At 34.6% G+C, this 15,811-nt stretch overlaps 2 protein-coding genes across 2 annotated transcripts in view; one reads left to right on the forward strand and one right to left on the reverse strand.

Annotated features, from left to right (window-relative positions):
• LOC148956776 (RNA 3'-terminal phosphate cyclase-like protein) overlaps nt 1–15,811 on the reverse strand; it is an 85,593-nt gene that overhangs the window by 39,823 nt on the left and 29,959 nt on the right. The gene's annotated exons all lie outside the window — the stretch shown is intronic.
• LOC148956777 (uncharacterized) lies at nt 80–8,006 on the forward strand. Its single transcript, XM_089096426.1, has 4 exons — nt 80–339; nt 4,221–4,393; nt 5,917–6,133; nt 7,674–8,006. The coding sequence occupies exons 1-3, from the start codon at nt 312–314 to the stop codon at nt 6,058–6,060; spliced, it is 345 nt and encodes a 114-aa protein (XP_088952552.1). The 5' UTR covers nt 80–311; the 3' UTR covers nt 6,061–6,133; nt 7,674–8,006.

Raw genomic sequence — 15,811 nt, forward strand, 5'->3', positions numbered from 1 at the left:
TTCACCAGCTCTAGATTTGTACTCTTGTGATAGAAAACAAGCAGTGAGCTTGTTATGGACATGTTCTTCAATTTGTCAGCATTAATAGTTAGAATAACATTTTCTGTACCTCCCCCACAGACCAGCTTTGCTTTTCAGGGGAAATAATGATAATTTTTTGTATGTGTATTTTTTCAATAAATCCTTTCTCTCTCTATATGTTGTCAACTTTGCTCTTTACTTAGGCAGTGCTCTAAAATTTCACATTATTCTAGGTAAAACCAGGTAAAAGCCACGGAGAAAAGCACTACAAGTGCAATGAATGTAGAAAGATGTTCATACTGGAACATAACTTAAATTGTAAGTTTTTTCGTTTTTATTGTAATTCAACACTTTTTTCTTCTTTTTTTACAAGCAATAAAAATCAAAGAATCTAAAGTCACAGCCCTTTTTTAGAAACATTCTCTTTTTAGAAAGATGATATGCCATGCTTTTTTAACATCATAATCCTACCTTCACCGATTTTTGAGTCAAAGTGAATCAAATAAAAGCAAAAGTAAACTTTTTTTGGGGGGGGGGGATTTAATTTTGGATGTGCACCATCTTCATGTACCTATGACCGTATTGATGTGGACTGCTTCCCGTGAAGTGTGAAAATTAGGTTCTAGAATTTTAGTTTTTGAAACTTTAAACACCCCTCCCCCTTTTTGTGCTTCCTCTTTGGATGATTATACAGAGCTATGCATCCCCCAGTAAAATTTTATGCAAAACTATAGATTAAAACATACAAGGCAGAAGTAAAAAAAAAAACTACATGGCATAATTCGTGAGCAAGTGTTTCAATTGCCTGTACAGTGCTGCAGTTTTGCAAAGCTGGCAAAAAAGCCAAGCTTATTAAACTCACCATCACCCAACCGTTTGTTTTCAGTACACAACTGTTGTCTGCAGCAACTCATTGCTGACAGCCTTTGTAAGAACTGAGTCTACTATTTAATTTATATTCGTTTGATCCATGTGCATTGTTTATTTATGTATTTTGTAATGTTTGTGAATTTAACTAAGCAATGTCTTGTGTAAATAATAATTTTTTTCATTATTGCTTGAAAAGGAATAATGTCCTATTGAAGACTTAGGAATGGAACATGCTATATTTACTTTTTAACTACTTAATCCTCCACAGTCCCCGGGGGAAGGGCTGCAAGTTTTGAGCTTTGCCCATTGTTTACATATACTATTGGTTATTGGGAAGTATACAAACTTCTTCAGGGGGAATATTTCTGGTCGGGAGGGATAGGGGGAGGGGGTTACGTTGGAGGATCTTTCCATGGAGAAATATTTTCATGGGGGAAGAGAATTTTTTAAAGAAGGGAGTGCCGTATTTCCCAGCTTTATTAAAAAAAGATCGAAAATTAAATATAAAAATAAAGTTTTTTCAACTGAAAGTAAGGAGCAACATTAAAACTTAAAACGAACAGAAATATTACTTATTTGAGGGGTTTTCCCCCTCGAAGTTTCTCCTTACTTTTAGTTGATAAAACTTTTTTTTAATTTAATTTCTATAAGAATCCATAGTTTGGGTTGCTATTTGTATGTTGGAGTGACTTTTCAACAATTTTTAATCCTGACACAAACAGTATTTTTTAATTTAATTTTATAACTCCTGAAGTTGACCAGAGAAAAAAAAAACATTATCATTCCCAAAAGATTCAATATATGCTCTTTGACATCCTGGATACACTCACACTCTTTTTATTTATTTAAATCATAAGAGAAGAAGTAGTAATAGAAATAGTCCCAAAAGTTTTAACTTAATCCTCCCAGTCGTTCTCGATATTTTGCTAAGGTGTCTTCTTGGCAACCATAAACACAATGCCTTTTTGTGTAGTTTAATGCAACATTTCGTTTGAATGCATAATGGGCCAATTGCATAATTATGGAGGTTGGCATAACCTATATCCCTAAAGACATAGTTGCTGGACCGTTGAGAGAAGGACTGATTGCCCTCTAATCTCTGTGTACTCATAAAAAGGGCAACAAACCTTTTAATTTTGAATCGAATTAGCTCCTTTAAAATTTTCAGTGATTTTTCTAGCTATTACAGAGTGGTGCTTCCTATGATATTGCTTATATGCCCTTTTGAAAACCTGCATGCATACATATATTTCGTTTAGTTGAAAATCCTCCTAAACGTTTCCCTTTATTATCCTTTCTTTTAGTTTATCTTTTAGCTCATTATCTTTTTCTTACTGTATTATAGTTCTGAAGAGGCATGAACTATAAGCTAGGCCTAAGATACACTCTGTCCTGGAGTCACTTCTAAGCAAGAATCGTGAAGTGTCACGATTCTTGCTTCTCCTTTAGGGGGCGATTAATTTATTAAAATAAAGTGGGTATAAAATTCAAAGAATTTACAACGTGCTCATAAGAATTGGTGAGAAGCTATCGTATTATCCAATTCCAAATTCTTGGGGACGACGCGGGTATAGTATGCATTATATAACTCCTATTTAATTTTTCCCTTTGATACAGTGTGATTTTGTCCCTTTGATGCGTGGCAAAGGTAAATACAATATACCTTGTGCTGCTTTGTGACAAAATTTACCTTAAATATTTCGCTTGGCCAAACTGAAGAAAAGCATAATTACCTCTAGTTTCCCTCAGAATTATATTTTTCCGATTTTTCTGTTGAGGCATTGTGGTTCGAGAAATATTATTTTCACGGTGGATTCCTTTTCTCCGACCTATGCGCGAAAGTACTCAGATGCTTGGATTTTATGTTAGATCCATTTTTGTTACATAAGATTAAAAAGTACTTTTTTTTTATTGAAAGCTATGTCAGTAAAAAATGAGCAGATACTAATTTAAATTAATAATACTAATATCTCTGCTTTGTAATACAATGTTTACCACATAACATATGTTCTTCATTAACTTGTTTCTGTTCACTTTTAGTTTATCATTACTTTTCACTGTTCTTTGACACTGCTTCAGAAGTTGTTTTTTGTAAGTTATTCTGTATCTCACTTTTCCAGAATATATTTTGATCACTTACTGTTACCATGCTCCTCAGGAGAGAGGAAGGCAGAGGAATGGAAGCACCATTCATACCCTTTAAATAGGCTGCACTAAAAGTGTGGGCCAATCCTGCTCTCTAGGTCTATAATGAATGAAAGATTGAGATGACTCGGGTACGCTCTGCGGATGATAGATTACTAAAAATTGTCCTTTTCAGTAAACCGCCTAGAGAAACCTTCGGTCGTCAGCGATTGGGGTGGGAGTATGTCGTAAAAAGGCATTTAAGTAAAATAGGAAATTCCTGGGAGGGTGTAAAAAGGGAGGCTTTAGACAGATTAGGATGGAGAAAGAGCATGTATAGCTGTGTTAGCGTCAGGTGGTTTGGTGCTGCAGTGAGTTGTTAGTAATAGTGGTATATATCCCTTGACTAGTATTGATTCAGAGTTCAAAGCGATCACACCTATCTAAAAACAAATATTTTTCGAACATAATCAAATTAGTAAGTTTCGCAATCTAATCTCAGTGAAGTAAAAGAACATTTATTTCATAACGAAATTGGAACGTTTTACGAGCACCATCAGATTAGTAAGTTTTGCAATCTAATTTACTGTGGTACTGTGAAGATCAATATATGCAGTAAATAGCTATAGTAATTACATTTGAGTGAAAAAGGATTATAATGGCGCAACGTTTGGATTATAAAACTTGGAATATAAAGGACTATAAACAGACTTTTTTTGGATTTTTGGGGGGTAGTCAAACTCGCCCCTTGCGAGTAAGTCTCGTTTAATGTTTTGAATTATCATTATGCTCTTGCCCGAGTAACAACATAGTTCACACGAGGGTGCTTGTTATCAGTGTTCAGTGGCAGATTTGGATTACTTCACGGATTTTCGATGCCCCATATTCCCCTGTTGCCGTTTCTATAACCCAAGTTTGATATTTAGCCATTATTGAGGCGTACCTGTCCTGGTTATATATTTAGCCGTGCCAGTAATTAACGGCCAAAGCCAACAGTACGTTAAGATTAGAGTGGGTAAAGAAATAATTGATCTATATATATATATATATATATATATATATATATATATATATATATATATATAGTATATATATGAGGAAATATGCTTCTTCATCTTTTCGTTTGGCCTTTCATTTACATATTTCAGTGCTGTATTTTATGTGTAATTTTGTGTGTGTTTTAATAGTTTCTTCCTTTTTTTTAGTACATACAAAAAGAATGCACTCGCATGAACTTCGATGCTTGGCCTGCATGCGAAGTTTTAAAAGGGTGGCTGGCCTTTCCCGACATCTAACCACGTTCCATAAAATCGAAAAGAAGGATGTGAAGGCAGTTCATTGGCAATTCCGGAAACATCAAACTATGTCATCAGGTGAAGTAAGTTATGCTCATGTCCTTTCTGTCAAATAATAAAAAATATTATAGTTCCGATTCAATTTGGTTATTCAATATGCAGCCAATTGTTGAATATGCTGAATTGTATGCCCTTAATGTCCTATTTGTTATTTTCTGGAAGCCCCTCTTCTGCTTGCAGGAGTTAATTTTGGGTGAAAGATGTTGTTGAATGGGATTGAGTATCGAAAATTATAATAATTAATAATAATAAATGCTAAAATAATAATTTGGAAATCACTGCTTTCAGTGGTGTCAATTCACGAAAATATAGAGAGACCAAATATATTTTTCAATATATAGGGGAGGTCAAATTTGGCGTTTTTTCAAATTTTTTGAATGAAAATACTAAAAAAGGCATTTTTCACTGAAAATGAAAATAAAGTTTCTATTAATTTTTAGTTTTGTTTTTTCATTCATTGGAATACTTCTTCGTTTTAAATTTGAAGTCTACGATAATTTCTTTTCAGATAAATTATTTTTGAATATTCTATCAAAATTTTGATTTTTCTTGGCTTTTCATAGAAAACTTCTTTTTTTTAACGAGTCCTTACGCACAGAACCCGAGCGAGAAAAATTGACATAGAAACTATTAAGCCCCCATAACCAATCATAAGATTCGTTCATGATTTGCAGTCTAAAGGACAGGGGGCTTTCTAGAAAAAAAAAAATCATATTTAACTACTTTCAAAAATTTATAGTGCCAGGTCAGTCATTATTCAAATGCAATCGAAAGAGACTGGATACTAGACGAGCATTTTGAAATACAGCACCAAGATATGAAATATTTATTCAAGCCGTCTTTATTGAGATGATTTTTTCCTTTAAAAGTGGCTTCAACTGCTGTGTTGTAATATATTAGAATTTCCCAACAGGAGTTACATATCTTTATTTTTTAAAGTTATGTACAGGTTTTGTAAGACATGTACCGTTGTGTAAAAGTGTGTAAATCAATGTTATTCTCAACCGGATATTTTTACGGGTATATTTAACCGGGTATTATTCTTTACCTCACGGGTAGTAAATTGCCAATGTCATCCTCAAAGACCTAATTTCCTGATCTTTCAACTTCGCTGAATGAAATAGCTATCTTAAAGTTTGGAGTGGGTGTCTTTGTGGAAATGGTGGGTGTGGAGAGGTGTTAGTTGCCTTCTAATCACTTTCGACTATTAAAAAGGGCACTAGCCCTTAAAATTTCCAATCGAATGAGCCTTTTTTTAAGTTTCTACGACAACGCTTTCAATAAAAAACCTTATTTGCCCGCAGGGCATAACTTACAACCCGTGCCCTGAGGGCTATGGGGGAGTGTCCTCCTCAAAAATATCACTTCTATCTGGAAATCAACTACGCTGAACAAAATGACTATCTCAAAATCTTGAGATTAGATGTGTTTTGGGAAATGGTGGGCGTAGAAGGGGTGTAATTTAAAATATACTTGTGAAGTTTTTTTTGTTTGTCCAAATATCAACATAATGGATGTAAAGGATTTTTGTTTTTTTTACATTAAGGAAGAAAACAGAACTATGAAGAAGTTCGAAGAAATTCTCCATAATATCAAGAAAAAAAGAACAGCAACGTTTCAGTTGGAAAGTCAAGTTCATCATTTAGGAATAAACGCCGAAGAAATTCTATCAATGAAGGAGGAAGTTTAAGGAATTAGAAGAGTCCATGGAAGAATCCTCTTTTGACGAAGAGGATATTCTGCGCCTAGAAAATTTTGACCAGGTAGGTAAACATGTTTCTTCGTTGAGGAGGGGAGATTTGAGTTTATTTGTGCACTCTCTATCTTTTAACTGCAGTGTAATTTATATTTCTTTCATTATTTCATTATTTTTTTTCTACAGTTGAAATTTGAATTTTTTTATTTCTAAACAATCATGTTTATCCTATATTTTATGCTCAAATATAAAATTCAATTATACCTCCTATGATCCATATGACGATCAACTTATCTTAGTTTCTTTAGATCATCGCCACTTTCTCTTCACCTTGTCTCTTCTGATATTGTAACAGTGTCCTTAAAAATTCTGGACGTCCATTTTTCTCTAACCTGAATTACGACACTTACGTCAGAAACATCCTTCATCTGGTCAATGCTACTATTTCCCTTCAAAGACTTATGCCTCCTTTGCTTGTCTTCTCTACTTGAATATTTTGTGTCGCTTTTGACAAGCTCTCATTTTGAGTGGAGACTTTAATTATGATGAATACAACCCAAAAATGATCCAGTCCGTCTTGTTAATTGTTTTTCTCAGTCCGTAACTATCTTACTCGCTATCCATTGCCTTACCTTAAAGTATGAAAAAGAAACATGCATCACCAATAAAACATGACCAATTCACTGCTCATTATTTCGGCCCGAGAGTTAAAGCTACGCGCGAGTTAGTGTTATCATCTGTATTGGAAAAAACCCTTAGAAAAAATCCGTGTGTACTTTTTCCGTTTTTTTAGTGTCTCTCCATTTCAATATTTTTTCATCTACTTCTCGATTTTTTCTCCGTTAGATTTTATGGTTTTTCGTTTTGTTTCTCGTCGTTGCCTTATTTGAGTCTATGGCCGGTAATTTAATCTTCTGTTTTGTGTTTGTTTGTGTTTATTTATTTATTGTGTTTATTCCTTACATAGCACTAATCCGTTTAATGCATTTTTCTGGGATACCATACAACGATAAGACATAAGCTGAAGCTATTCTATCAACGGATTCAAAGCTTCCTCATAATCAATAAAATTGAGGACATGACGCAGGCCCTTCTCAATTATTAACCTAGGAATACAAATTTGGTCGACACATCCTCTACCTTTTTCTAAAACCGCATTTTTTGTCTCTTAAAACTTTGTCTACATCATCTCTAATTCTAAACTAAACGTTACTAATTACTTATTAACGTATAAGTAATTTACTGAGTTATCGAACATTATAACGAACCATAGTAAGGGAAAATTTGAACACATTTTGAAAAAAACTTACATATACCGTTCGAGTTAGGTTTAACCACAAATTGTGGCTCGAATAGCCTCTTTTAAAAAGTTATTAAATTTTTCATCTGTCCGGTCTATTTTGAATATTTAGTAATTTTTTCTATCTAAATTTAATTAAGACAAGTTATCTGTAACACTTTAAAATTATTATGTCATTAAAAATAATTTTTCAATGATGACTTAAAAGTATAAATACCCAAGCTGAAAAAAAAAATCAACTGTCAATTTTTGTCCAAAAGTGTAAACGATAAGGAAAATTAATCGCACTTAATGATTTTTTTTTTAGCCTGGTGATTCTGGTAGTACCAAGCACTAATCACAGGGATTTTTTGTAATCGACGCAGACAAAGTTGCTGGCCTCTGTTTATATAATTTTGGATTTAATATTTTGGATTTGTACCTGGTACCTGGATCCAGTTGTACCTGGATTTGTATTCGAAGTGATCGAAGTTTTTATCGAAGTGATAGGAGTTCCTGCGCATGGCTCTCAAAGTGCTATTTGTTAAATTTCTATTTGTTTTTATTTAAATTCTGGCAAGTACAAAGTGATCTCATCTAATGTTAAATTTTTCGTTATTTTGTTAAGTTGATTTTTTTGAATTAAAAAGAAAAGTTTTTTCTTTTTTTAATTCTAAACAAGCCGTTGAAATCAGTGGGTAATAGGAAAATTAATGGCCAATAAATGTTCGCTGTACATCACCGAATCTTCTCTTTTAAAATATTTTTCCTTATTTTTTTCATAATTGAAAAGATGTCAGTAATTTTTAAAGATCTAAAAGACTTAACCGACCGGAGTTGGTCTGAATTGACCAACCCTGCAATGTAAAAAAAAGAGGCTAAGATTTAAACGGTCTTAGGACTAGTGAATTTTGCAGAAGAAATGTGTAAAGCAAATATTTTTTCTACATGAACAACAACGTTTTCTCAGTAAAAACGAGTCAAAATCTCACAAAACCACTTATAACTTAACGGAGAGTCGAGGAAGAAAGCTTTTCTAGCTTTTGCGGCCTTTCTTAAAGCCTCTTGACGCCAAATTTCATCTGGGTAGCACTGTACTTAATGTACACTATTAGTGCTATGATCAGGTATACAGCTTTACTTACTTTGGTAGTATTATTAGTAAAGACGGCGGGAGCAGTAAAGATGTTAAAAGTAGAATAGCCAAGGATTAGAGTGTTTTTAAACAGTTTAAATTTTTTTCAAAGAATAGGAAGATAAGTCTGCAAACCAAGAATAAAACATTGGAAGCTACAGTGTTGACAGTGGTCAAATATGGTTCTGAAGCATGGGCGATCCTAAAAGTGGATGAAGATTTGCAAGATTTTTTCCAGAGAAATTGCCTAAGGTTGTTTTGGGTACCTGGCTGACTGACCGTTTGTCAAACAGTAGGCTGTGCGAAAACTGCGGTTCAATCTTGTTTTCTAGGGCTATAATGAGAGAGGGGTTGAGATGGCTAGGGCACGTTCTGCGGATGAAACATGACAGATTGCACTTTTTGGTCCACCGTATGCAGCTAAGGGGAAAGTAGGTCGTTTGCAGTAGGGGTGAGAGGATGTCATAAAGAAACATTTAAGGGAGATGGGAACTTTCTGGGAGGTTTTAAAGAGGGAGGCTTTGAATAGATTGGGCTGGAAGAGGACCATGCGTAACTGCGTTGGCTTCAGGCGGCTTGGTGCTACGGTGAGTCGTTATTAGTAGTAGCAGTAATCAATAAACCAACAATAGTTTCAGTTTTAAGTTTGATAACTTAGAGGAGTGGAATCATGCTAATTTTAATTTGTAAGATTTTGTCTTCTTTATGCTAAAAAGAATGTGTTATTTGATTTATTTTCTTTTTTGAAATGACATAGAATTTGTATATCTAGTGCTTTTATGCTGGCGATAGCATGTTTGACAGGGCGACAAGCGTTCAAGGCGTTTTAAATGTCCATAAAAAAGGCCAAAAGGACAATCTTTGGTAATCTATCATCCGCAGAGCGTGCCCGAGTCATCTCAATCTTTCTTTCATTATAGGCCTAGAGAGCAGGATTGGCCCACACTTTTTGTGCAGCCTATTTAAATGGTATGAATGGCGCTTCTATTCCTCTGCCTTCCTCTCTCCTGAGGAGCATGGTAACAGTAAGTGATCAAAATATATTCTGGAAAAGTGAGATACAGAATAACATACAAAAAACAACTTCTGAAGCAGTGTCAAAGAACAGTGAAAAGTAATGATAAACTAAAAGTGAACAGAAACAAGTTAATGAAGAACATATGTTATGTGGTAAACATTGTATTACAAAACAGAGATAAAATTTTAAATTAGTATCTGCTCATTTTTTACTGACATAGCTTTCAATAAAAAAAAAAAATACTTTTTAATCTTATGTAACAAAAATGGATCTAACATAACATCCAAGCATCTGAGTACTTTCGCGCATAGGTCGGAGAAAAGGAATCCACCATGAAAATAATATTTCTCGAACCACAATGCCTCAACAGAAAAATCGGAAAAATATAATTCTGAGGGAAACTAGAGGTAATTATGCTTTTCTTCAGTTTGGCCAAGCGAAATATTTAAGGTAAATTTTGTCACAAAGTGGCGCAAGGTATATTGTATTTACCTTTGCCATTTATCAAAGGGATAAAATCACACTGTATCAAAAGAAAAAATTAAATAGGAGTTATATAATGCATACTATACCCACGTCGTCCCCAAGAATTTGGAATTGGATAATACGATAGCTTCTCACCAATTCTTATGAGCACGTGGTAAATTCCTTGAATTTTATACCCACTTTATTTTAATAAATTAATCGCCCCCTAAAGGAGAAGCAAGAATCGTGACACTTCACGATTCTTGCTTAGAAGTGAATCCAGGACAGAGTGTATCTTAGGCCTAGCTTATAGTTCATACTTCTTCAGAACTATAATAAAGTAAGAAGAAGATAATGAGCTCTGTGTCTGATCAAATTTACGAGTACCCACTTTACTAGCCATCCCCCCTACCCTCTTTACCCCAAATCCATCCGATCGAATTTTTTAGATATCCATTCTGTTAAAATAAGTTCAAAGATCAGATAATGAAACTCTATATACAGCCCTGAATGCATATAAAGATCTTCTGTGCAAGTTTTTAAAAAAGTTCAAAGATCAGGTGAGTCTAAAACACTCCAAACAAAAAAAACTTATTGGCACTATTTTATTCCAATACTTAAGGGGGCTTACACCTGACTCTTCCTGCATGGCCCCTCCTAAAAATACCAACAACTTATCAATGATTTTTTATTACAAACCTTATGGGAGGTGACCCCCCTCTCATAACAAATTATTGACAATACTTCAATCCAAAAATCATGAAAGCTAGTCTTTGGCCATCCATGCATGGCCCGACCTCCCCCAAAAACATATTAACGATATTTATTCCAGAAATTCTTGGAACTCATCACCCCATATAAGCTTTATTAGAATCCAGGGCATAACTTAAAACACTCTCCAGTGGCCTCTGGGCGGTTGTTCCGACCATGGAGTTATATTATCTGATCTTTGAACTTATTTTTAGCAGAATAGCTTTCTATAAAATTTGATCGGATGGATTTGATATAATGACGGCAGGGGGATGGCACATTGTCGTCTACTTTGTTTTGATTTTTTAAAACAGAACAAGAATTTTCAATGTCAAATCAACAGAGCTCCCTCAACAGCTTATATAACCAACCTTTTCAGATGAATCTTATTTACTCCCGAAGACTAAATTACAAAACTGTCCTTTCGTTTCTAAGGGGTTGTATAAAACCTAGAGTTTTATTATATGATATCTGGTCAATTTTCTTTTTCAAAATAATGGGTTTCATATGATTTTTATCGGACACATTTGTGGAAAAGATGGTTGGTAGGGGAAGGGGAGGGGGCTAGATTTCTATACGACCAGAGTAAACGACCGAATGAATTTGTGGTAAAGAGGGCGGGGGGGTGGCAACTTGCCATCCAGTTCCTTTTGACTCTTTAAAAGAGAACTATAACTTTCAATTTCCAATCGATTGAGCTACCTCCAAAGTTTATGAGACCAACCTTTCCATAAGAACCTCATATGCTTCCGGGGACTAAGTTACAACACTTTCCCCCGGTTCTGAGGGGTTGTGTAAGCCCTAGAGTTTTTATTATATAATCTTTGGTCTACCTTTTTTTTTTAACAAAATGGGTATCTCATAAATTTGATCGGACACATTTGTGGAAAAGACGGTTGGTAGGAGAGGGGGCTAGATGTCTATACGACCTATACAACCAGTCAATTCGATTATCTCTTACATGAAAACCTATACTCCCAGGGGTATAGCTTATAAAACTTGCCCCTGTGCTCTAGGGGACGACTTGACTCCGGAGTTTTTGTTTTTTGATCTTTGAACTATTTTGAACAAAATGACCATATCATAATTTTATTGGATGCATTTGGGAAAAAGGGCCGGGGAGGGGGGGGGAATTGCCCTTTGATCACTTTTGACTCGTGAGAGTGCGGGATTCTCCTAATTAAAAAAGAGTGGCTATTAAGTGTATAAGATCATTCTGCTCATAAAAACCAAGAGACACCATGGCATAACGGAAACCACTTACACCAGGCCCGGGGTATTTTTTCGCCCCTTGAATGTTTTTAATATTAAATTTAAAATATTTTTTTTTTTTTACAAAATTTATAAATATAAAATTTGTAAGCATACAGTGTTGAGACCAGTTATCGACGGGGGGGGGGGCTAGTGTCCGTTGGTACATTTTTTAATATTAGAAAAGCCCCAAAAATTAACAATTTCCAAGCGAATAAGCCCCTAACAAAATTCATACGACATTCCCTTTCATATAAACTGCTTCGGTGAAAACGAAAATAAACATTACAGTATTATGGCCTCTATTTTGGGCAACGCTATACCGTTGCCTCTGATACATAGACCTTTTTTGTAAAAGTGATGTTCTTTATCTATCCCCATCTTATGCATATACAATGATATCACAGTCGACATGCTTGTTAAAAGAGATGTCTGATATTTCCTGCTTTTTATATTTATACATTTTTTTACCTGACCTCCTATGAAAATATTTGGGTGGTGGATGCTGGGAATCGTGACCCATGTTAAGCATTTTTAGAATTGAAGTTGGGGGGGAGGGGCTAGCTACACTCCAATATTTTTATATTGGAGATACTGGTATTCATGCATGCTACTTTGTTATAATACAATTTATATTTAGCCAGTGAAAACCCGATGGCCGGTTTATTGATTATGACAGTACTATTCTCTTTAAAAATCAAAGGGGGCTCTAGGCATTGTCCCTACTACTACTAACTGCTAACCGCTGAAGCGAGCAGTGTGAGGCCAAAAACAATCATTTCAGCAACTCTACTCGAATTTTCGTTAAATTCAAATTTAAGAAGTTAATTTGAGAAGCAAATTTGAGAACTTCAAACAAGCTTTGCAATTTAAATATAATTAAGGCGAGCAGTCAATGGCTATCATCTGCTTTAACGAAGGACTAACAAAAACAAAATTATTTCTGCAAAAAAAGTATAACTTTAAACAAATATTTTACCGGGTCTCCATTGGTACTAGTGCTTAGTATGGTTTTACCGTACGTTTAAAAGCGGAAAAATCTCTTCGAGTCCTAACAAAACTTTTTTTTTAGAGAAAGAAATTTTCACTTAAATTACTATTTACAATTACAAATTGCATAAATTTGAGAATAACAAAAAATAGACAGTTTATAATGCAAAAAAAATTAAAAAAAAACAAGTGTTAACATTAAGATATTACCAAAATGTTAGATTTTAAGAAATTTAAGAAAATGTTAGTTTTTAAGTAATCACACTTACCAAGCTAGGGAGCCAGGTATGAGACGAAGAAAAAGTTTTAAATATTCAACTTAAACGGGAAGACAACTAGCCATCCCCCCTACCCACTTTACCCCAAATCTATCCGATCAAATTTTTTAGATATCCATTTTGTTAAAATGAGTTCAAAGATCAGATTGTGAAAATCCATATAACGCCTTGAAGGCACATAAAGCTCGTATATGAAACTTTTTAAAATAGTTAAAATATAAAGTGAATCTAAAAACTTTCCCACCAAAAAAAACTTATTAGCAATATTTTATTCTAAGACTAAAGGGACCTTACCTCGGCATCTTCCTGCATGACCCCTCCATAAAATAACAACAACTTATCAATGATGTTTTATTACAAACCTTATGGGAGCTGACCCCCCTCCCGTAACAACTTATTAACGATACCTCATTCCAAAAATAATGAAAGCTAGCCTTTGGTCCTCCCTGCATGGCCCAACCTCCCCCAAAGACATATTAACGATATTTATTCCAGAAATTCTTGGAACTCACCATCACATAAAAGATTTATTAGAATCCAGGGCAGAGCTTAACACACTCTCAAGTTGCCTCTGGGTGGTTTTTCCGAACATGAAATTATATAATCTGACCTCTTAACTTATTTTAACAGAATATCTATCTAAAACATTTGATCAGAGTGATTTGATGTAAAGACGGCAGGGGGATGGCAAATAGCCGTCTAGTTTGTTTTGATCTTTTAAAACAGAACAAGAATTTTCGATTTCAAATCGAAAGAGCCACTTCAAAAACTCATGCGACATACCCTTTCATATAAACTGCTTCGGTGAAAACGCAAACAAACATTACAGTATGAGGGCCTCGATTATAGGCACTACCTCTACTACGCTATATGGGTGCCCCTGATACAGATGCCTTTTTTGTAAAAGTGATGTTCTTTCTCTACCCACATCTTATGCATATACAATGATATCACAAACAACATGTCTTGTTAAAAGAGATGGCTGATATGTGCTTCTGTTTAGAGTTCAACATTTTTTTACCTGACATCCTATGAAAACATATGGGCGGTGGATGCTGAGAATAGTGACCCATGTTAAGCATTTTTGGAATTAAATTTGGGGGAGGGGGGCTATCTACACTCCAATATTTTTATATTGTGGATACTGGTATTCATGCATGCTACTTAGTTATAATGCAATTTATATTTAGCCAGAGAAAACCCGATGGCCGGTTTACTGATTATGACAGTACTAATCTCTTTAAAAATCAAAGGGGTCTCTAGGCATTGCCCCTGCTACGACTAACTGCTTACCGCTGAAGCGAGCAGTTCAATGCCAAAAACAATCGCATCAGCAACTCTACTCGAATTTTCGTTCAATTCAAATTTAAGAAGTTAATAATTATGGACTATTTTCAAAAAAGATGCATCGGAACTTCAATCAAACTTTTAAATTTAAATTAAACGGATACGAGGAGTCATTGGATATCATCTTCTTTAACGAAAGACTAACAAAAACAAAATGATTTCTGAAAAAATAATATAATTTTAACCAAATCTTTGACAGAATTTCCATTGGTACTGTTGCTAAGTGCGTCAGTGCAGTTACCGTACGTTTAAAAGCGGAAAAGTCTCTTCGAGTCCCAATAAATTTTTTTTTTTAGAGAAATAAATTTTCCCTTAAAGTACTATTTACAATTAAAAATTGCATAAATTTGAGAATAACAAAAAATAGACAGCTCACAAAGAAAAAAATTTTAAATAAAGTAAGTGTTTAAATTAAGGTATTACGAAAATGTTAGATTTTAACAAACTTAACAAAATGATAGTTTTTAAGTTGTCACACTTATCAGACTAGGGAGCCAGGTATGAAACGAAAAAAACGTTTTAATTAGTCAAATGGAACGGGATAGCAGCTAGCCATCCCCCCTAACCTCTTTACCCCAAATCCATCCGATCAAATTTTTTAAATATCCATTTTGTTAAAATGAGTTCAAAGATCAGATTATAAAACTCCATATAAAGCCTTGGAGGCACAAAGCTTTTATGTGCAGGTTTTTAAAATAGTTCAAATATCAGGTAAGTCTAAGACATTCCCCACCAAAAAAAAAATTATGGGCACTATTTCATTCTAAAATTTAAAGGACCTGGCCCCTGAATATTCTTGCAAGGCCCCTCCAAAAAATAACAAAAACTTATCAATGATGTTTCGTTACAAACCTTATGGGAGCTGACCCCCCTCCCGTTACAACTTATTAACGATACTTCATTCCAACTTATTTAACAGTTAGCCATCTGATACAATCCAGTGGAGAAACACAGCAAGTGAAGGCAATTATGATTAGGAAAGCTATCACAACGCTTCTTGGCCCAACCATTTGGGCTTCAGCAACTGCTGAATTTCAGCTCCTGAAAAGTGCAATAGCCATCCCCATTTCGTCCCAAAAAAGTGAAAACGAAGAGGTAGATGGAAAAGATTTGATAAGCCTAAAGTAAGTTAGCAAAGGGAAAAAAGCCCCTCGTACCCAAACTAGTAGAAATCAGCAAGCAGATAGAGAAAGGGAAGACGATCTCCTCTCCTTTGCAAGCGACAGTAAAAC

Source organism: Artemia sp. Qi Xiang Cuo, chromosome 1, assembly GCF_049724085.1.
Source record: "Artemia sp. Qi Xiang Cuo chromosome 1, ASM4972408v1, whole genome shotgun sequence".
Lineage (NCBI taxonomy): Eukaryota > Metazoa > Arthropoda > Branchiopoda > Anostraca > Artemiidae > Artemia > Artemia sp. Qi Xiang Cuo.

Bases quoted from the DNA above. Each gene is read 5' to 3' on its own strand.
- LOC148956777 (XM_089096426.1), top strand. From the start codon at position 312: ATGTTCATACTGGAACATAACTTAAATT. The intron at 340-4,220 runs GTAAGTTTTTTC...CCTTTTTTTTAG, and splicing joins ACTGGAACATAACTTAAATT to TACATACAAAAAGAATGCAC. The intron at 4,394-5,916 runs GTAAGTTATGCT...TTTTACATTAAG, and splicing joins AAACTATGTCATCAGGTGAA to GAAGAAAACAGAACTATGAA.